This window comes from Primulina huaijiensis, chromosome 16, assembly GCF_012295235.1.
Source record: "Primulina huaijiensis isolate GDHJ02 chromosome 16, ASM1229523v2, whole genome shotgun sequence".
NCBI classification, from domain to species: Eukaryota; Viridiplantae; Streptophyta; class Magnoliopsida; order Lamiales; family Gesneriaceae; genus Primulina; species Primulina huaijiensis.
The window spans coordinates 18,756,457-18,779,187 of NC_133321.1; the positions used below are offsets into that span (position 1 = coordinate 18,756,457).

Consider the following 22,731-nt stretch of genomic DNA (forward strand, 5'->3'; position numbering starts at 1 on the left):
TATAACCTCTCAGTTTGCTTTCGATATTCATAAATATACAAACAAACTTCATTAGCTTTCAATACACACACATATATATATAAATATTTTTATAAGAAATTATGGTTCATTCAAAAAAGTTCAGGGGTGTGAGGCAACGCCATTGGGGTTCTTGGGTATCTGAAATTCGCCACCCTTTACTGTAAGTGTTGCTTTATTCATATATCAATCAATTTCAGTTATTTTATTTTCTTTTACGTAATTTTCTAAATTAAACATCACAGTCCCATGCACACATCTTGATATCTCTAGATATACGTACATTTTCTTCTTCAAAGATGAGGTTTTTTTTTTAAATCGGTATATCCATGTTTATTAAGTTAGCTAATCCGATTTAATTTCAGGAAGAAAAGGGTATGGTTAGGTACATTCGACACAGCAGAAGAGGCGGCAAGAGCATACGATGAAGCAGCCATTTTGATGAACGGAAGGAATGCAAAGACGAACTTTCCAGTGATTCAAAATCCCGACCAAGACGAGTGGAAGAGTACCAAGAACGATGTCAATAAGAATCCATCATCAAAACCCTTGTCAGAAATCCTCTATGCGAAGCTAAGAAAGTGCAGCAAGGCACCTTCTCCATCACTTACTTGTCTGAGGCTCGATACCGAGAACTCGAGGATCGGGGTGTGGCAGAAACGCGCAGGCCCGACTTCTGATTCCAAATGGGTTACGAGGGTCGAGTTTAAGAAGAAAAATGATGGCAAAGACTCTGAGTTTGGAGCAAAAGTCGACGTGGATTCTATTAACACGGAACGAAAAGAGGAGAGCTATATAGATGGGAATGAAGCACTGATGATGGATGAAGAAGAAAGAATTGCACTGCAAATGATTGAAGAGTTGCTTCAAATCAATAGTCCTTACACTTCGATTGATGTTCAGCAAGGAGAAAATCCCTTCTTTATGTAGTCAGAATCGGGGGAAAGGGAAGAAAATTGACGACTATTAACCTTATTAATAATTTCTGTTCTTGTTTATTAGGTCATATATACACATTCATGCACTTGGAATGAAAAAAAAAACTAATGTGGGTTTTTGAGATTTTCTTGTAATGTGAAGATTTTCTTGATAAATATGTAATATATATGTTGTTGATCAATAAATTTAAATGATCACGCTAATAAATAAATAAAGATTATTACAATTATCATCATTTTTTGGGTTGTTTTGTAATTAATAATATTTGTCATCATATTTCTTAATTGAGATTTGAGGGTTACAATATACATAATTAACTGAAATGTCTCAGATAACTATAAAAAAAAGTACTTACCTGTTGCACATTGCATCTAATAAAGATCCTCCGGGAGCCACGGAATTGAAATATGACCCAAAAAATTCACGTACAATCTAAATCTAAAATATTTAAGACGGGGCAAAGATCGAATTTGGTTGATCATTTAAAAAATGTTTAATAAACTAAAAATAATTATTCGACATGTGTAATGATTCTTTAAAAAACACAGGTATAATGATATGTATGTGTGTGTGTGTATATAATATATAATGATTTTGATATATTTATGTTTGAAAATAAAGATGATGATAGAATTAATTATGCATAAAAATAAATTATTCTAATAACAAGCAATCACCATTAAATTAATCATTTGGTAAATACAAAAACTTTAGATCATCTCACGGGTTAATTTTGTGAAACATGTCTATAAAATGATTTTATTCACGAAAAAATATTATTTTTTGTGTGAAAATATAACTTTTCAGTGTAAATATTGAGCGGATCGACATGTCTCAAAAGACACTTACCGTTGATAAAAATCTTATATGTAATTTTCATTTATGGAGTAAAAAAAATTAAAAAAAAAAACAGTATTTGAAAATGCAAAATGAAAGATATTATAAGTTCCACAGTTATACAAATTTGATGAAATTTTAAAACATCACAGAGTAATACCTGAATCCAACCCGATCTTATCGAGACACCAAATTATAGAATGGCATACTATTTGAGTTTGATTTAGAGAATTAATCATCAGTTTCCTAAAGAACACGGAGTATAAGAATAATCGAAATTAAACATTAAACATCACATGCTTAATTATGCTTAAATTGGATGATAAGTATAGAAAACTTGTTTGTGATTTCATGTTTAGTTATATATCAAACCAAAAAATAAATAAAATAATACATAAGTATAATAAGTTTCAGGCTATATGTATAAAATTTTCAATTTTTGGAACATAAAAATCTTAAAGTCATCATGATTAATAATCTCAGACCATTAAATCAGATACCAAAAATACCACATTATGCAACTATTTCCGAGCTCAACTCAATGTCATCCGGTGACTCATGCCGACCATATCATTCAAAACAAACTCATTTTAATAAAATTATTTAAGGTCTATGAATGACTCATTTTCATCAACGCTTCATGCTTAATCCTTCTAAATCTCCACTAACCTTTTTTTGTAGAATATGATAAGTGCATTTGGTGCACTTAAATTATCCTTATAATTCAGTTAGATTGTTAGTTTTCTTGGGCAGAATTATGCGTTTTTGTTAGTTTTGGTGTGATCGCAGGAATCTAGGTAAGACGACGCATGGACATGAAAAGGAACGAAAAAAATGGCGCGGAGAAGAAGATTTTGAGCAAGAGCCCACCTTTGGAGGCAGTAAGACCCGCGCATATGCGCGAGTTGGAGGCTCGCATATGCGCGCAATATGCAAGAAAAGGCCAGAGAACACCGCGCATATGCGCCGGACGAGGCGCGCATATGCACGAGAGAAGAAATTCATGACGTTCAAAACAGAAGACTCCGCGCATACGCATGTGCGCGCAAAAGAGCAGGACTGCCCAACACAACAGAAGGACCCGCGCATATGCGCGAGTCTTGGTCGCGCATATGCGCGCTGCGCGATTTCTCAGAATTAAATAGGTTTCGGCGTGGGTTTAGAGGGGATTCGGAAATTTTAACACATAGCCGACATAACAGAGAAAAGGAGCGAAAAAGTGGGATCCAGCGGAGGACGGAACGCGAAGAAAGGAGATCGAAGACACTAAGTCCGGACACGGAGACGCGCTTTCATCTTTCGTCAACACGTTTCTAATTCGGTTCTTTACTTTTACGCTTTTAATGATCATAAACAGGTTTTGTATTGATTTAAATTCGAGTATGAACTAATTTTAAATTCTAGAGATTGATGTAGTCGGTGTCGAACCTATGTTATTGACATTTTTGAATTTTCATTTAATTAATTCACCGTGTTTATTTGTGATTTCTTGTTCTTAATGCTTTTGAATTATTGGCCATAATTCGATTGATTAAATAATTGAGATCTAGCACTCGACAGAGGGGATTGAGATTAGGAAAGGGGAAATCGCATCGTCAGATGTTTATAACGTGCAAAAGACGTATAACTCTGGTGAATCCATACAAAAACAAAAAGGACTTAGTTTGTATTTATTACATGTTATTTGATTTTGAATAGACATATTACAATTAGTAATAGGTAGTACAGATCTATTTATCACTTGAAAAAGGAAATAGGAAAATTGCGAGTTCTTGGTTAGTAAACATGATACAATTTAGTTAAATGTTAGTCAATTTTAATTTAGCATAGGGGAGACTCGACGAAATCATATCTCTAGACTGCTTTACTCGTTGAATCTCGACTGTGTGCATAAAATTTACATAATTCGCTACTTTATCTGAATTGATTATAAACTCACTATTTGATTTTCTAAATAAAGTTGAGCTATGTCAATTATGGTACTTAATATACAGTTTTAAACAATTACTCCTCGCGAGATCGATATCAGTACTTAAACCAGTACTAAAACTTGACACCGTACACTTGCAGTAGTGAAAATTCGCAACAGAATATTTAACAAATGATCAGGAATTCGATTTCAACACTTTCTCGAACGAGTTTGTCGCACATGTTTTGCTCAGTGTATTTAATTGGCTAACGTGCTTTACAAACTAATGCGTTGTTCTAGATATTTACTCAGCAAAAGACAAAAAAACAACAAAAAAACAATGATCTAATTTCATTCAAGTATTTCACTTTTTGAATTGTACAGTATAAACTAAAGTCAAATAAGCCAATGTAATGTAGCAATATATAATACAATTAGTTCTCTCTTTCTAGAGAAACAATGTTATAAGACCTGTATCTAAGGGAGAAATATTATCTACCTGCCTTTATTTTTTAATACAACATAAATATAATTACGAAACGCCATTAACGGGACACAGGATCTCTTTAGGTTGACAACTTCTGAATTGCTATTTCCTTGAGAGACCGGGCTAATCTACCAAAAATTTTGAGGCTCTGCCCTGTTTTATCCTGTATATCCACCAACAATGCATACATAAAAAACGAAAAAATAGAAGCATAATAATAAATAATGCAGCAGATGAATCAACCATTCGTAATACAAATTACAAAATCATCTGATGAATTACAAAATGATGGTGCTGGCCAAATTTTGAAAGAAAAAACAACTCTTCAACTTGATCATTATTATGAATTTCAAGTCACTATGTAAATACTTTCTTCAATGTGGCGTGATTTACATTTGCAGTTAACTATGCCCATTAAGATTCTACTATGTACTCCAACTTCATCGTTAGTCGCATAAAATATATCAAATCGAACCGGACAGCTAAAATGGAGGATACAGGAGGGCAAAACATATATCCAACTCTGTTCATAAATATGATATCTACCAGTGTCTTTTGTTCGTAAATTAAATGGTAGTATCTAGTTTTTGGTGAAACTAAAAGCGAAGGAATTTAAAGATAAGATACAATCTGTTAAAAGCTGAAAGATATGGTCAGCAAAGAAAATATCATGAATAGCACACGAGTACAAAAGAAAGGAGTTTACCTCTCTTAGAGCTTCAAGTCTTTCAAGCACTGGAATTGAGTTCTGACACAGCGTATGGAGGTCCTCTTTGGCATCAAGTTGGGTGCTATGTGCAATTACTTTCATAGAGTGGCTGTAATCACTTATATATGCACTGTCGAGAAAATTTGCATCAGGGAAAGAGATTAATTTCACCACCACTGGTGTCTAAGCATGGAGAAAATTTTACCTATCTTGGAAATGAGCAAGGACGATGTTCATCACGTTTTGCATAAGCAGAAGCAAAAGCATAATAAGTCGATTCTTGTGCTCAACGATCTTGCACATCGCCGCCATAGCAATATATCTCCTATTTAGAGAGAAAATGTCATGAAGTTGTTGATATTATTATATAAATTTAAGCTTGATATAGTTTAACTTGATACATGACATAATCTATATTAGATGCAAAAATGAACTCAAAAAGGTGATCTAAATCAAACTAGCAAAATAATCTCGAATTATAACACTAAGCCATTCAAAGAACAATGTGAACTTGAGTAGGATATGCTCAAAAGATTAACACCATTATCAGATATGCACTAAAACAAAGACCAGTCAGCAAAATTAAGAGATAATGACAAAGCAAAAGAACAAAACATTATCTTAATCAAATTAGGTGGTCATATGAGGCCACCCAAATTCCTTAATGGCAGGCACGGTTATTGCTTTATCAAAACTGAAAACATCAGTTTTGGGTCCAGTTCCTCTAGATTATGAGTGAAATTTTTTCAAAAAAAAATTGTGGTATAAAAAATAATCACAGTGTGTCAGTGAGTTTATGAGGAAAATTTTTATTTATTTTATTTTTCAGTCAAACAAATTCATATAGGAGTGTCCATTCAAGTTCTGAACATAAATGAAAGATTTTTTTCCTAAATAGTTTCTGTTTCAAAAGATAAACAGAAAAAAGGTTAACAAATCCTCACATAAGACGAACCATTTTTTGCTAAACTTTATGGACATCCTGTAAATTCTTTTAAAACCAAATAAAGTTAACGATGTTCCATTAAGCATGGTTTGTCAGGTTGAAGCGTTAGCATGATACTATAAGATAGGTGGATTTCGGTACTATTTGGTGATGATATTAACGATGGTCAGACATGTAAAACAAGGATGAACTTCAGTTATCACCGAACCTACCAGCCATTAGTCAGGATAAGCTGGAAAACTTTTTTAATTGGTCAGCAAGCTACTGTGATCATCAGTAGATTGAGTACGCTACACTCAATCTTCAATAAACAATCAGTGCAGGAGCCATCGTGTGCATCCTAATGCTTGAGGTTAATAGATTAAAAAACTGTGTTCATTCTATTGCAAATTAAATTACACCAAGCACAAGTGATGACAATATATCAAAAAGCAGATGCTGACGACGATGGTCAAGCCAATAAGCTTTTGCTAATATAGTAACTGGACTGAATAAGATCACACTCATACCTTCAGACGTTCTAAATTCAAATTTTGGAGACAACCATAATAAAAACAAAGCACTACAACAGTTCCAATCAACAGCTGACTGACAGCAAGCTAGGAAAATATATTGATCATTTACTTCCTTTTCCCCTTACAAAAGAGTATAGATGCAGGAGAAAAGCCAAATAATGTAATGTGATGCTCCCATCCCCCACTAACCACTGAGAAATTGTACGTGTGTGATTGAAGAGAAGGATAGACTGATCAATACCTTTTATGTATATTTTCTGGCGATGAAACACAATCTTGAGGTACATACATGTTGATGATTTCATCAACTTCCTGTCTTGCTAACTCGTTGATGTCTTTAATCTATAGAGTACATATTTCATAACTTGTGTAATTACCGAGGTCTGAGAATAAAATATATCGAGATAATCTAAAAAAGCATATCATGGACCTTGTTAAGCAGTATATATTTTTCCTCTGCAGCTCTTTCAATAGCAGTTGCCATAGTACCAAGAAAGAAAACAAGCAAAGTCAGCGTAGGTGGCTGGCATCCAGCAGAAGCACGATAGTCTGTAGGAGCATCTGAAACCTATTATCAAGGAATTTATGATCAGAGAGCATGTTCGTCAATTTTAAATTCCATTTTGTTCAGTAAGAGCTGCACAGATAGCAAGCATCCTTGACATTTACCTGTAGTCTCAGGGACTTCTTGGTCACAAGAAAATAAAGATAAGAGCTTAAACTAAAGCAAAGGCGGGATATGCTAGCTTCAGCCTTCTGTTGAATCTGAAATTCATGCACAGGTGAAAGGATCAGACAAATCAATAAGTTCAATGGAACGTGTGCTTTAAGAATGTATGAAGTGACACCTGCATCTCATGTGCTGAATTTGTGTTTTACAAAGAAGATACATCCAATGTACAAATCTTACATAGATTGTAAATTGGATAATAATGATAACTGCTATAACAAGTCATCACTTTATTTTAGGTTAGCTCATTGGACGATGAGACGTTTTCTTCTCCATCAACCAAGGAAAAAGGTTATAGCAATTTCATTGATATAAAGAATCTTGGATAAGTATGTACTGTTTATATGCTCTTATACTAGTCACATCACTCGCAACATGTGTGTCTTACAAATTATTTGATCAGATTGTTGTCATCCATGTTATTGATGATAAACTTTAACTCCATGTTGAATTATTAAAAAGAGGTGAGGTAGAAAATCAAGTAAGATTACTGTAAGAGAGTGGTAACACACCAAAATGACCACTCGTAACCTATTGTTACTTAACAAACACTAGTCTAATAAGCATACATGATGCTTATGTAAGATATATCACAAAATTTTTAATATATTTTGATATAGAAAATTTTAAATAATTAGTAAGTAAATGAAAATATAAGTACATAGAAATATCCAATTAAAGAGAGAATTATATTGATTACAATTATATTTTGTAAATAAATTTATTACATTTCCATTTTAGCACTGTATCACTTTTATTAAAAATGAAGAGTAATTTGGTCAAAATACTTCACACCAAAGAGAAAAAATTGGCATTAGAGTCTTGCCGTTATTATATATTAATATAGCAAGAGCATCTTCAATTGGTCTCTTTGATAATGTGCTAGAGCATCTTAAATTGGTCTCTTTGATAATGTGCTTTTGCGTTATATACATATACATATAAATGAAAAGGAAAAGTCTTTTCAGCTGTTAGATACCTAAATCTAACACTCCCTGAACTCAAACATAAAATATTATTTATTTCAAGCGTACACAAATTCTAGGAAATGTAAAACTCGAATGATGATCATTCTTAATGCAATTACTCAACAGCGAATTCATACTCTCCCTAAGCAGTATACTTCTATACTTGTATGGTTGTTCATAAGCTAATTCACTATTTAACATCAGTAATATTTCAGAAATCACTAATCAACAATTGTAGCCTAAACAGGCCAAAAGTAGACTTTATAGTGCTCTATGTTGTCTAAACACCAAAAGAAAGGATCACTAACAGACTGACACAAAACTATCTTTTCATGATCAATGAAATGCACTCCTATTAGAACATGAGTGCAGCCATAATATTATTAACATGCATGCCCAGTTGGATGAGTTGCTAACCAAGGATAAATCGAAAAAGATATGATTATACAGAAAAAAAATTGAGGTTGTAACAACTGAAAGAAAGTCTCGGCTGGATGAGAGGGATGGTTTGAGGTTATTCAATACCGCAAACCCCTATTTATGAGGAAGTGTGAAAGGATAAAATTAGTAGATCCCAAGAAATAAGAGGATACCAAAAGTAACTTGACAGAGAAATTTAAATCAGAGGCATTTGATTTGTTTAGTGGAGATACTTAACTCTTTTAGCCAGAAGTCAGGACTGAATATTAACTTGGAAAAAAATGTTTTGTTGGGATTAAATTGTTCGGAAATGGAAGGTTTGGCTTCAGAGATTGGGTGTAAAAATGAGGAGTGACCAATTAAATCTCTGGAGTACTGTTGGGAGGTAATTCTAGGAATTAAGCCTTTTGGGTACCCGTGGTATCTAAGATGTCAAAAAAGTTAGAAAGGTGGAAAAAGCGTTTTTATCATCGGGGGCCGATTAAGCTTGATAGCGGCAGTGTTGAGTGCAATGACAACGTATTTCATGTCTCTATTTAAAGTACCATTAGGTGTGGCAAATGGTATGGAAAAGATTATGAGGGATTTTATGTGGGAAGGAGCCAATGGGAAGGTGCATTGTCATTTGGTTGCTTGGGATCAAGTTTGCAAGCCAAAAGATAGAATGGTTGGGAATTGGGAATATTTGTTTGAGGAATATGGCACTTTTAGGGAAATGGTGGTGGGATGTTATGTGGAAAGGAAATCTTTGTGAAAAAAAATTATTAAGAGCATTTAAGGATCGCAAGATAATGATTGGGACGTGGGGTTGGCAAGGAATAAGACTTTAGAAATCCTTGAAAATTTATCACTCGATCTTACCTGATTTTTCATCTTTTAGTTACGGCGGTGTTCAAAAGGAGGAATATCTTTCGTTTTTGGGAGGATAATTTGGTGGAGGGTTTCGTCATTCAAAGATTTGTTCTTTTTTTTTCCAGATCTCCTCGAGTCATAACAAACCTATCAGCAATTCATCAGTAAAGTGGACCTTCCAGTTGATTTCACATATGCCTGGGATCTGTGCTTTAGAAGTAGAAGGGCTTTGAATGAGGTTGAATTTGATAGGTTGAGCACTTTGTTGGGTTTTAGAAACTTTTCATTTGGAGTTGGGTATGGCGAATTTTAGGGCTTGGTTGGGGGGCTCTTCAGGGTTTATTCGGTTAGATCTTCTTATGAGTTTTTTTCCGGTCAGTAATTTTCTTAATTTCCCTTGGTTGCGATTCTTTGCAAAAAGATGGTCCAATTGTGTATTATGTCTGAACTGGTGCAATTTGCTCTAACAAAGAGGAGAATCAAGATCAGCTACTTTTGCATTGTTCATTCACGAATGGAATTTGGAACAGAGTATCGCACGAATTGGCTACGGACTACGGAGTAGATATTTCCAAGAGCAGCGCATGATATGTTTCTTTTGAACCCAGAATTACCTAACGGACGGAAATGTCGGACCTTTTGGAATGTAGTAATTCATTGCTTATTTTGGTCAATTTGGTTGAAGTGGAACAGAATAATTATCAACGATATAGCAGATTCTATAGCCGAGGTTTGGGAAAATATTAGGTTTAGGATTGCTCGTTGGACGAGAAAGCTTGTAGAGTTTAATCATTTCTCTATCTCAGATCTAGTAAGAGATTGAAAAATTTTATGTTATTGACGACAGTAGTCTCCTGTATTGTGCTTTTGCGGATATCTTATCCGACTCTTTGTACTCTATTTTCATATTTTAATATAATTTCGTTTCATGAAAAAAAAAAAGAATGGTACAGTGATTCTGATCACACAATTTTTTTAAAAAATAGAGCGCTATATAGAAAAGAGATTTAGCCCTGGTAACTAGAAATTAAGGCTTCCGGCATATAGCCTCTAAGTCTTCACAGTTGAGCAAACCACAAACTCCAGTGACATAGTGAACAACTTACTTTAAACATATAAAAACATATCAAGATACCCAAGGAAATTAATAGCTAAAAACTTATCTTTCAATGTGAAAGGTATTTTGCTCATTTCTTAGTGTTTGTGTTCAAGGATTCTCGAACTTTAGGTACAATGTGTGGTTTAAGGCAAAAAGTTGTAACAGCAGGAAACCAACTGGTCAATTCAGTTACATGCCCAGGGTTTGTAATAGGTGTACTGTACCTTAAAAATTTATTAACATCTGTGTCACTAACAAGTAGGGGTAACATAAACATGAAGATCCAAACTTTTATTATAGTATAGACCACTACTCTATGCTGTCTACAGAACAAGAATGGAGAATTTTCAGTTTCATTACCTCCGATCGGGATGATTGGGTAGAAGCAAAAACATCTGGATCGCGGGAGAAAAGAGTACGCATCATCCCAAATAGCCCTTGAATGAAGCCATATTCATCGTTTTCTTCATATGGCCAAACCTTAAAAGTTAATTAAAAAATCATATGCAGAAAGAACCCTCAGTACGAAATAAAGGCCAAAAACCACAAAAAAAGGACTGCAATTTGTACTGTTTGACAGTTACGACATGCCTCATAATTTCAATAGTCATCATGTATTTTCATCTGTATCTTAAAAATATAGTCCATTGTTTAACCCAAAGATATACAAACGGCAAGCACAGCCATTTGTCTGACATTAAAAACAGGTTTGATCTAATTTTGTTGGCTTTTACCTTGCTAAGTATGCCAACAACAAGATTAATTTGTTCCATTGTCAATTCATCAGCATCAGAAAGATCTTCCCGGAGAATTCGATCGAAGAGCAACTGATGACCTTTGACAAAATCTAATATTTCGCGTACAACTTTATTCTTTACCTATCAAATACCCAGAGATGGCCAGAAAGAAAAATTACAACTCAGTCACAATGGTCATTGAAAAATTTAGATTTACAGAATTTACTTCCATGGTAAACTCAAAGAAACAAAAAAAAAAAAAAGAACAGAGAGAGATAGAGAAGAAGAAAGTATAATGAAATAAAATGTCCAAGCAAAATGTAGATGCATTCAGCTGTTTCTGGAAAAATATAGCTCCTTTAGTAAGCTTTTTTAAAAGCCTCAAATTTTATATCTTATCATAAATCATGCCGCATGAATTAAGAGATTTAAGAAACAATTTTCATCAATATCAAAATGAGTAAGTAAACAAGAACTGTGCCTGAACATTTAAAGACACATATTCTTTTGAACAGTCAACTTGACCAACTTTATATTTGTGGTTTAAACATGAAACACTCGCACACCGGTTTCTATGCAATCAATTCATTCTCAATAATTAATGCAAGGGTTCTCAGAAGTTTGAGACTTCCACATCTATGGTCCATTAATTCCCAGAATAACTTTAATACAGGAAAAAAAAAACATTCATGCTACGAGATTCATACTCTCAAATGTATCTTAACAAATACCATATATATGACTTCGGCCATTTTTTCTTATGACCAACAAAAACATAATTTGCCAAACAAAATTCTAGATTCCAATGAGTGGCCAGCAGAAATGATCATACACATCAATACTTTATGTGATACATCATACATGGATTTTGTCTCAATCACTCTCTAGAAGAACATAATGAAGATAATAGATCTCCAAGTTCCTCATTAGTTAATTATAGACAGTAGGGACAGCAGCTAGCTTTGAATTATTAATGCAAAATAGAAAACAAAGGGTCTTAGAAGAGGTCATTATCATGCAATTCTATAGGTTTCCCCATTCCATTATCTGCCTTCAGCCGGAATTGTCTGAAATCTAATTCTGTGAAAATCTAGCTTTTCTATCTCAAGGTTCCGTTACAGAATAAACTTGAGGAGGTCAATATAGAGCATTTCAAATGGCGCTTAAATTATGACTTCAACTAAAATCTGTTACAGAGAAAATTCTACTCAAGAAAATTCTATCGGACATCATCAACTCATGCATGAAGTGTAATAAAAATAAGTATTTTTCTTATATATACCAACATAATTCACCTCAAATAACTCAGAAGTATCAACCAGCGAAGTCAAGGAATACACCAATCTCAGTATAGGAGCAACAACCATTCTTTGTTTATCAACATTAACAGATAAATTCATCCCAATCCTCTTATCAAAACGCTGGACATTTCCCTGATAAATGGAAAAAATTTCAGATTCGGCTAGACACCAGAGTCAGTGACTAGAAGACAATTTGAAAGACGGTGACAGAAGGAAAAAACCTTCATTTGCAGATTCAGAGTTCTGCACGAAGCAACGTGTTCCAGAGAACCCATTGAAAAAAGAACTTGTGCCCCAGACTTCCCATATTTGTGGCTAATTCTCAGCAGCAAGGCAAGCTCTGCTTCTAAAGTGCAGATTCGCTGCATTGAATCTAAAGAAAATAGACCATCCTGGCATCGGACAAAGGTATGACATAGTATGAGTAATTAAAAAAACATGAATAAACCCAATGTAAAGCAAGAAAAGAAATCATAGAAAGATCAAATATTTAACCAAAATTATTAAAATATCCAACCATATTGTTTCAGAGAAAATGGGCAATCATATAAATATCTCTTCTGCATGTTATAAGGGCATTAGATGCAACGCAACGGCCAACGGTTTACCATTGAATATTTGAAAGTAGAAAAAAACCTATTTTCAACGATTATCATTTATTTAACAAACAAGTTTCAAAAGTTGACCAGATCTTTTAACTGTCACATCTACAACAATACTTTTCCTGTTCAACTGCGCTCCAAAGTACTTAAGTGAGAACAGAACAACTTTACTCCTATAACAATGAAAAATCAGATTCAGTATGAACATCACCATCAGTTTTTTATTATTTACAAGTTGTTTAATAAGGACAGTGGTTACATTCAACAGAACGAGGCATGTCTTCAGCTAACAATTAAAAAATCCCAAGGATATTGTCAACAAGATTTGCAACAAAAGCTTGCCAAGTTCTGATGCCTATCCTTCTTGAAAATTAATCACCATGTGTGGCGGCCAAACCTCGCCACATAATCATACAATATGTAACGTCATATGCATAAAAAATGTATTTCCAACGACATAATAATATAATGCATATACGACAAAATAGTACAATCAACATACTATTTAAATCAGTATAGCAGGAACAATGTAATAAGTACATACACGTAACTCAAATAAGACAATGAGCTATATTGTCTCTATCTACTATCAACTACATGACTATTTAACTAGACACACCTAATATAATCTCAGAACACACACAAACATAAAATTTCCATCATTAAATGCAGATAGCTGCATAAAAGTCTGTAAAATTTTCTGATGGTTATGGAGGAGCATAGAATATTTGGGGAACAGGCGTACCTGACATGAAAAATTACTGATGTTCAAGAAGTGGGCTCTCAAAAATCCTCGACTCTGAAGTTGGCCCAAGAAGAACTTATCATGATCAATACAAATTAACGCATCCAAAACATATAGTGACACAGTTTTTGCAGATTCACTTCCTTGAGTGGCGTCTTTTAAAACCTAAATTCCAAACAAATAAGATGGATTAGGAAATAAAGCAAAAAATGGTGCAGGTGTAGAAATTAAAACTTATGGAACATGGCATGCAGGTCGCTATTTTTTTTACTATTATCAAAGTTCATTTTATGTTTTCAGTCTTGTATGTCACTAGTTGGAGCTATCCTGGGCTGGTACAACTCATGCATATTCTTGTAATAAGAAGCCCTAGTCTAATCGCTGCCTTCTGGCGTTTTCCCCGAGACCGAGAAAGTAATAAAGTAGCACACTGCAAAAACACTTCAAGCAGTTCCAGTATTAACTCCCAGCCAAACTATGTCCTATTTAAAGTACCCTGGGATTTTTTTTATAACAAGAAGCCACTTTTTTCTTCAGTTCAAGATTGATTTGAAGAGAAGAAAGAGGTCTGAACCCTAAGCTCTCTCTCCATACCTAAAAAAACAAAACATAAATACGCATGACATCAAATCAAGAGGGCACGGAGAATTTTACCACAGATATAAGAAAGGCCAAAGGAAAATCTGTTCAAATCAACTGCACCAAACATTCCCAAACGTAGGGAAGACAAACCTAAGCAATGCAACACTAACTAAAGCGAATCGATTAAGGGGAACCTCCAATGATTCCTTTAATCAAAATTTCAGTGGAAAAAATCCAATTCTAATCAAAAGCAAAAATATAATATATTGATACAAACTCACAACCATAAAGTGCAAGTGAATTTATTGACAACAGAAGTTAACAAATATTTTTTTTTTTATTTAAAACTAAACTTTATTATAATAATAGAAGGGGTTACAAGAGAAGCGGATGAGTAAGCCGCAAAACACCTCACAAAAGAAAGAGAAAAGCGACTACTACACTAGTGTCAGGAACATATAAATTTGATCTGAATTAAACAGGTGATTAAACTCTGACAATTTTGTCGTCCAAGTCGCAACTTTAAATTTGATCTTCTCCAAGACCTTGTCCATAGACTCCGACAAATCTGTGAAAAGTCTTTTGTTCATATCCAACAAAATCGACCAAAAATGCAATGAATTACCAAATACCAAAAGCTTCTAGATCTTCTCCCAACGGGGAAGCCCGACTCCGTAAGAAACAAGTCATGTGCCTTTCTTGGGAAAGTCCATTCGAAACCCAACTCTTGCAATACTTTTATTCATACACCACTCGCGAAAGAACAATGCAACAATACATGGTCCTGATTCTCCTCTTTCTTCCGGCATAAGCTACCCATTGCGGGCATAAGGCACTGACAGGCCTTTTTTTTCACAACGAATCACAAGTCGGCAGTTTCCCCAAAGCCACAATCCACGAGAAAACTTGAACCTTATGCGGGATAGGTACTTTCCAGATATTAGGGTAATACGAGAATAAAAGAAAGTTGGAAATCGGGAAGAAAGTCGTAGAAAGAACAAACAGAAAAAAACCTGGAAGAATCTCTAAACCCAACTCAAAAATCCTCCGTGCCCAACTACAAAAATTAACAAATATTAAATATATGAACCATTCAACGCCATCCAAATTATATCCACCGAAAGTTTTGATACCAAGATAGTAAAGCTTCTATTTTTTACGATAAGACTCAATAAATTAACCTAGTAGGGTCATTGCTACGTTAATATTTTTTACAAGGTATCAGAAACTGCTTATCAGTCATTTTTTATCCAAGGACTAAAAACTGTCAGCCATGAATTTCAAGGATGCCATGGTCGGCGCCAGTCACAATGGCGGCGGCAACGGAAATTCCAGCAGCGGCAACGACCAAGGTCCTGCCCATCCTGGTGTAACAGCGTCCCTGCCCTCAAATCTTGCTCTCTCTAATGATAATTCTCTCCAAATAATGATTCATAAACTGAACGGGAAGAATTATCTTGAATGGGCTCAACCCGTTCGACTGGTGATCGATGGAAAACGGAAGCTAGGTTACCTGAATGGAGAAATTAAAGCTTCGACATCTAGTGATGCAAAATACATTGTTTGGCGGTCGGAAAAGTGTGACGTATTAATTCCATGGACCCAACGGTTGGGAAACCATTTATGTTTTTGCCGACAGCCCATGATGTGTGGGAAGCAAGCCTTCAGAAACTCCAAAGACTGGCTGGGAAACTGATCTATCTGTCTCACACTATACCAGATATTGTCTTTGATGTAAGCTTGATAAGCCAATTCATGCATGCACCATGTAAAGAGCATCTAGATGTACATCGAATTCTTCGGTATCTAAAATGAACATCAGGCAAAGGAAAAGAAAACTGAGTCAAGAAAATTTGAGGTACTAATGCTGACCAGGCGGGCTCCGTCAGTTATCGGAGATCAACATCTGCCTAACAACACCTTTGTGTGGGGTAACCCAATGACGTGGATGAGCAAGAAACAGAATGTTGTTGCAAGAAACAATGCGGATGCTGAGTTTAGACCTATGTACTATGGCTCCAGGAGTAAGTGAGCAATCGATGAACCCTAGCCTTTCTTTCTAGTCGTCTCTCATCTCGTCGCACATCCTAGCCATCGTTTAACCCACCGGTCCCTCCGCCCAGAGTCATCCTTTACCTTAGCTGAGGCCATACCATTTCAATCTTTCTGAGGCCGATCTCTTCCCTTTTGATATTTTCTTTCCTTGAGATGCTACCTTGGGGTTCTTTGAAGCAGCCGGTGAAGAAATTTACAAGTAGGGATGTTAATTAGTATTGCAAAGTGTATTGCGATCCATATTATTCTCGGTTGGAGGAAGAATTTAAGGTTGAACAACAATTGTTCTAATCAGAATGGGTGTTGAGGGGCTTCAATTTGTCTAACAGAAAGAACTAGGAATGCGAGTTACTTGTCAGAAGCAGATTTCAGCAGCGCACAACGGATGCGTTCGAAACTATGGGACTACATCAACAATCCCAAAGCGTGTTCGAATTTTAACCGATTTAGGGGCAACAATGCAGTGTTTTCTTTTCAAAGGTTTTTCAATAACCGAGACAGTTTTTGGAAGTGACTAAATTCATTCAGCAAGGTAAAAGACTAACACATCATAGTACCAAGTGGAAATGCTATGTGTGGGTGGAAGTGTTTGGGAATGAAGAAAGAAATTTTGGTTCGGTATGGGTTGTTCCAAGATCTTCACACGAGCTATTTAATGCAGATGTTGGACATGAACTTGGCATGAGAGGTAAAAAAATTTTGACATTGGTAATTCATTGTATTTTTCTAGTCAGTTTGGCTGGAGGGAATAGAAAGATTTTTAACAATTTAGAAAAGTGTTGAAGAGTGTTGGAACAAGATTAAAATCCGAGCATATGACCGAATTGGGAAGCATATAGAGTTTAAAAATTTCTCGATCTCATATTTATTGAGGGATTGGAGTTATATATGTTGTTGATATGAACAGAACTTTTGTTTTTCCTTTCTTCCAGTGCGGATGACTTGTCTGCTTCGTGTAACTAATAGCATTTAAATATTTAATATAATATTGTTTCTTATAAAAAAATTGATAAAAGTTTCATAAAAGAGAAGATTGAACGAGAAATAATCTGCACTTCTTTTATTCCTACTACTTTGTAGGTTGCAGATATTCTAACCAAAGGTCTCTCAAGACTATGTTTTGAAGATGAAGTTAACAAGTTGGGCATGACAAATATCTTTGCACTAACATGAGGGAGAGTGTCGACAACTCGACATGCTATCTTTTATTTTTAATTTTTAGTAAACTAAGATTTGATTTTTATTTAGGCCATCTATTATATTATAGTAAGATAGGATATTCTCTCATATTTGTAGGGATTTCATTTAGAGGCTTTCTGTCTATTTATTTTGTACACTGTATTGAGAACTATATTAAATAATAATTTTCTCGTCTACCAATTCTATGTTTATATTTTCCAGATAAAGGGCCAAACAAAATCAAATAAAATTCAAAAAAAAATAGATAATCATCCAAGTACAGACCAGGTTAAGAATCGATTGAGCTTCCTTTCTCATGATAGCAAAATTTGCATGAGCCAATTCAGCCTGATCTTTGTCAATCTGTAAGAAATGACACATGTTTATTCAATTACATGGTCTATAAAGGGAAAAATGTTTACTTTGAAGTCAGCAAACCTTTTCGAGATCCAAATCTCCATTGTCTTGTTCGTCGTCTGATAAAAACTGTAGAATCGTCGAGGGAACATCCGGATCAAGCATATGCCGACAATACTGGAGATAACTAAGAAGCAAAGCATATTGGCTGATTCGGCCATGACAAAAAGGGTCAGATACATTTCCTGTTTTAAGTAATTTGTCATGCAAATAATTGTAAGTCAAAGTCATACCGCCTTCTTAATGCTTCCGAAGATTCATGTCTAAGAATTGCCATGATAAGCTTAAACAAAATAGAATGGCAAGCCCCATTGGATAACCGTTTCGCCATAATAATGTCAAGACATGTAACAGTGTCAGAATTTAAGCCACCAGGGAATGCAAATCTTTCATCACGCAGTTTGGCCATGCATGTGAGACCAACCTTCAAACAACTCATAATTCAAGTCATTTCACATTAAGCAAAAAAGTTGAAAAAAGAAAAAGAAGGGAAGGACAGAAAAAAATAGGACCAAATCACGGTTCAGCAACGAAGCAATCTAACCTGTGTCAATATTTGTGACATCTTTAAGGAGCAGTTTGAAGAACCAGAAGCATTCAAGGAGGCATCTAGCAAACTGTCCACATGGAACTCAACTGAGAAAAAATGAGTGTGCATCTAAAGCTGAGAAAGAAAAGGAGGCTTACTTACTGAAACAACACTTCTGATCGGTTCTCAATGAATGAAATCTTTTGGGATGCAGATATCTGTAAAAGGGAAGAACAAACAACAGAATGGCAACAGAGCATCTGAGATAATTAGCAAGTTATTTTGTAATGACTGAGAAGCTACCAGCAAAAAAATATTTGAATAGGATTTTTTCCCAAGTATGGGCCGATAGCTACTAAAGAGATTTTATCAGGTAGAAGAGATACTTTAGTTGGATAAGATTCCTACACATAAGAGAATAAGAAGATTAAGCTTGCCCAACCTAATTCTTTCTTGTATAATATTTGCTAATAGAGATAGCAAAGTAATCTAAACAAACAGAGGAATATATTCCTAGAATATATCCTCATGACATTCTAACAAAGGTGGAAGAAAAATGCATTTATGTACAAAGATCTCTATACATGAATGATGCAGATATAGAAAAACGGTCAACCACGCAATTCAACCACCCATCGACTCGCCAATGCCAATTCTCACCAGCTCGAGGGGAAAAAGGTCTCATAACAAATAAAAAATATAACAAGGAAAACCATCAAAACTAGAGCAAACCTCAACAATTTGAGACCAGCTTGTTAACATATGAAGTTGAGCAGCTTGTTCTTCAAGGTTTTTGTTATAATTCCATCCCCATCTCAATAATTGTTGGATCGCCTCTCTTATTTCATTCAATTCAGTTTCACTCGCAAAAGAACCTAATTGGGGATTGATCAAATTGAATTTCTGGGGAGAAAGAAAACATAAAGTCGATATCGTTTAGTCTGTGCTATACCAGCAGATCAAAAGTGGATGTCAAATTAAACAAGGACTACAGCAGAAAGCACCTGCCAAAGTTTATCTCTGAAAGAAGCTAGGTCAATAAGTCGGTCCCCACGCTCTGAACGATAATACACACCCCTTTCAGAGGTTCCTGGGTTGGTGAGTATGTCCTCAGCCTAGAAAGAATATAAGAGCTGAAAGTATAATGGAAGCCAAGTACTAAAACAGCAAATAAAATAATCTTACCAGAGATGCGAACTTTACACTAGAGACGAACTGAGAAGACTTTAATGTAATATCTGGTGATTCAAACTGGATGATTTCAAGCATTTCTAGAATCTACAATTAAAAACAAAAATCTTAGTGCTATCCGTATTCATGACCAACCAACAAAGACAATATTGATTAAAAAGTATAAACAAACAGATTGGACAGTTTGGTACCAAGTAAGAACCAGTACATCACAGATTTAGAGATTGTCGGGAAGAAGTCCTAAATAAACCTACCCAACGTAGGGTTAGAAACCTTTTAGATGCATGATGACAATTCCAAGGATGGTAGTTTGTTATATGAATTACTTAAAACAACTTCAACGAACCACAACAAAGCTGAATATCAAACAGATGTCCCATCTTGTTAGCATAGAAACACTATTGAATACCTCTTTATCATCCTCACACTAACCTGGTGCTAAGTGCTAACTGTAGTTTTGCATTTACATAATTGATTGCAGCTAAAATTTCCATTGAAAGTAACAAAAATAGAATAAAAATAATCACAATTTTTAGATAATATGTTTATTTCATGAGCTTTCAAGGTACAAACTTTTGTGGTGCAGACTTTTTCGGCAAACACCCAAGTAACAAATTATACTGCCAGAGAAGAGATTTTAATGTGTAAATAAAGAACAAAGATGTGTTTTCAGCCCATAAGAGCATTTCAGTTCTTTTGAAAATGCTTAAAAAAACACAAATACCCGTAACCAACGATACCTTGTTTCTGTTGGTTGAACTGCTTGTGGCAATATCAGTGACATTTTTGTCGTAGGTCGAAATATCATAATTAATCCCGAGTTCAACAAGTTTTTGCCCAAACAATTCAGCAAGAATGCTTTGGCATGTTTCTCGATGTACTGAATTCGTTGTGTCAGCTGTATGTAATTCTACAGCCAAAAGCTTTAACAACCACGATCTCTACAAAAGACGAGAAGATATTTAGGAAATAATAAATCCATCTTTGCAGTAAAATGAGTAGTTGTTCAAAATTTTTACAAAAAAAAAAAAAAAAAAAGAAAAAAAAAAAAAAAAAAAAAAAAAAAAAAAAAAAAAACAGTATTGAACAAAAAGTAGGTTAGGATAAGGTTATGGAATTCACATCAATTCTGAAGGAACCATCCTAGTTATTAAGGGCGCAAAGCAAACCAATAAAACTAAAACAAAAGGCGATCAGAATCTCAGTGGATGGTGATATCTTTGCGCCATCAGATTTTATTATACCTTATGCATATTAAAATAAAATATAGCAAAGACCACCCAATCATATTGAAATGGGTTGTTACAAATCAAAAATGACGTTAATATCGCTATTCAAAGAAGTAACCCAAAACAAAACTTTAGTTAATATATCGCATATTAGAGAGGGCAATAAACATAGATGTATCAACAAGAAAACCTGATGAAGTGAGCTGATACGCAGCGCCTGCCCGCTATTTCTTTCAGGAAGAGGGGCAACACCAATTGAGTTCAGGTGCTGAGAGGGAGAACATTGGCAGGCACAATAAATATTAAACATTTTCATTGAGGAAAACAAACAATCTAAAATCTTAGGGTGGAGAAACTAAACCTTTACAAAGAACTTGTATTTTTTGGAGCACAACAAGTCCATGGTAGGCACCGAAGTAAGTGGATCCGTGCATAATTCATAGAGGAGCTGCAAAATACAAGTATTATATTCTGCAAATTGACAAGGAAACAAAGTTTGCAATAGTAAAGGGTAAAAAGGAAGTTGAAGCATTATGTCAAACCTGAAAACTAAATTCGTGAAGCAAAGAATTGACATCAGGCCTTGAAAGCTTATCTAAAACATCGAGAATAACCTTCAAGCAACTACAATTAATCAAAAATGCATTTCGTGTTAGAATTTTTTTTAAAAAAAAAAAAAGAAAATCAACTGCATCTGCAAATAATTGTAACTGAACGCATAAGCAAATATACATAATGATAATAATACCTGTAATGAAATTTTGGCTGAAGCAATGTCCTTTCAATTGGGATATCAACATCAAATTTAAGCAATAAATGGGTCATATTAGGGGCTGGTCTACCGATATTGTCAATAAGAAGCTGCATTTGGGAAAATACACTTTGATGAAATTTGTGAAATTATATTATAAAGTATAAGTGAAATATTTTTAACCAGTGGGCAATGGCATACAAGGTTTTTGCTCTTATCTGAACATCAAATTTGCAAAAACAAAATGGTAGACATTTATTCCTAGCATGATCCAAGACAGAAAAAAGAACAAATGAATATCCTGTCACACAACAGATAAGGTACAAAACTAATAGCATCACAGACATTAACCATAAATCATGACTTTATTTATTTGGGAAATGCATAAAACCATAAAACCTACAAAAAGTATCAGGATCATCTGCCCTTTTCTTAACTGAGAGATCCCCTTAAGAAAAACAATACTTCAGGTAGCTAAACAGTAATGCAAATAACTACAAAAGCTGTTAAAGCAAAGCAAGTAAGCAACTATATTGACAAATGATGAGATATTCTGAATTTTAGATAAAAAGAACTTTGCAAGGTTCTTGAAAGGAATCACTGTACATTCCTCCGACCTAGATTTTAGCACTTGTCGTGTCAAAAATGAATAAACATAAAACAATATCTGATATGCACCACAAATCATTTATCATTGCAAAAAATATACTTCTTGGAAACAAAAAATTTACCTGTCCGATAGTCTAAAGGAAAAAAGAAAAGAAACAGCAGAATTCGAACTAACTTGCATTATTAGGAGACCAGGATCTTCACTGCTATCCTCAATATTCTGACAGTCTTCAGACCGCAGCTCTAAGCAGGCAGCATAATCCTCAATCAGACCACTTGCAGCTTTGTTTTCTAACAGCAACTGTGAGAGCCCAACAATACGTGAACTGCAAGCAATTTGACAACTTAGTTGTTGTAGAACATTATCAATTAATA

General features: G+C 34.6%; 2 protein-coding genes across 3 annotated transcripts in view; one reads left to right on the forward strand and one right to left on the reverse strand.

The window, feature by feature from the left end:
• Nucleotides 1–36: 36 nt before the first annotated feature.
• Nucleotides 37–1,094, forward strand: LOC140961201 (ethylene-responsive transcription factor WIN1-like). The gene is made up of 2 exons (XM_073419563.1): nt 37–181; nt 384–1,094. Exons 1-2 carry the CDS (start codon nt 102–104, stop codon nt 946–948), a joined length of 645 nt encoding a protein of 214 aa, XP_073275664.1. The 5' UTR covers nt 37–101; the 3' UTR covers nt 949–1,094.
• A 2,951-nt stretch (nt 1,095–4,045) lies between these two features.
• LOC140961197 (nuclear pore complex protein NUP205) overlaps nt 4,046–22,731 on the reverse strand; it is a 34,449-nt gene continuing 15,763 nt past the window's right edge. Inside the window, exons 21-45 of one of the 2 annotated variants that reach the window (XM_073419560.1) lie at nt 22,532–22,682; nt 21,745–21,857; nt 21,539–21,620; nt 21,358–21,444; nt 21,187–21,264; nt 20,508–20,708; nt 19,762–19,854; nt 19,581–19,691; nt 19,309–19,479; nt 18,739–18,794; nt 18,592–18,664; nt 18,281–18,471; nt 18,069–18,195; nt 17,916–17,993; nt 13,815–13,979; nt 12,689–12,859; nt 12,462–12,599; nt 11,164–11,307; nt 10,790–10,909; nt 7,030–7,125; nt 6,791–6,928; nt 6,602–6,702; nt 5,105–5,224; nt 4,897–5,029; nt 4,046–4,353 (exon numbers count right to left, since the gene is read on the reverse strand). In XM_073419560.1, the coding sequence (XP_073275661.1) occupies nt 4,270–4,353; nt 4,897–5,029; nt 5,105–5,224; nt 6,602–6,702; nt 6,791–6,928; nt 7,030–7,125; nt 10,790–10,909; nt 11,164–11,307; nt 12,462–12,599; nt 12,689–12,859; nt 13,815–13,979; nt 17,916–17,993; nt 18,069–18,195; nt 18,281–18,471; nt 18,592–18,664; nt 18,739–18,794; nt 19,309–19,479; nt 19,581–19,691; nt 19,762–19,854; nt 20,508–20,708; nt 21,187–21,264; nt 21,358–21,444; nt 21,539–21,620; nt 21,745–21,857; nt 22,532–22,682 (3,022 nt within the window). In that variant the 3' untranslated portion in view covers nt 4,046–4,269. Of the gene's footprint in view, nt 4,354–4,896; nt 5,030–5,104; nt 5,225–6,601; nt 6,703–6,790; nt 6,929–7,023; nt 7,126–10,789; nt 10,910–11,163; nt 11,308–12,461; nt 12,600–12,688; nt 12,860–13,814; nt 13,980–17,915; nt 17,994–18,068; nt 18,196–18,280; nt 18,472–18,591; nt 18,665–18,738; nt 18,795–19,308; nt 19,480–19,580; nt 19,692–19,761; nt 19,855–20,507; nt 20,709–21,186; nt 21,265–21,357; nt 21,445–21,538; nt 21,621–21,744; nt 21,858–22,531; nt 22,683–22,731 lie in introns of both variants that reach the window. The other variant, XM_073419559.1, reaches the window with a different exon arrangement.

What these genes read in the sequence shown, in the direction of transcription:
- LOC140961201 (XM_073419563.1), top strand. Translation starts at nt 102, where the DNA reads ATGGTTCATTCAAAAAAGTTCAGGGGTGTGAGGCAACGCCATTGGGGT. An exon ending in GAAATTCGCCACCCTTTACT is followed by an intron (nt 182 to 383) that starts GTAAGTGTTGCT and finishes ATTTAATTTCAG; the next exon opens with GAAGAAAAGGGTATGGTTAG.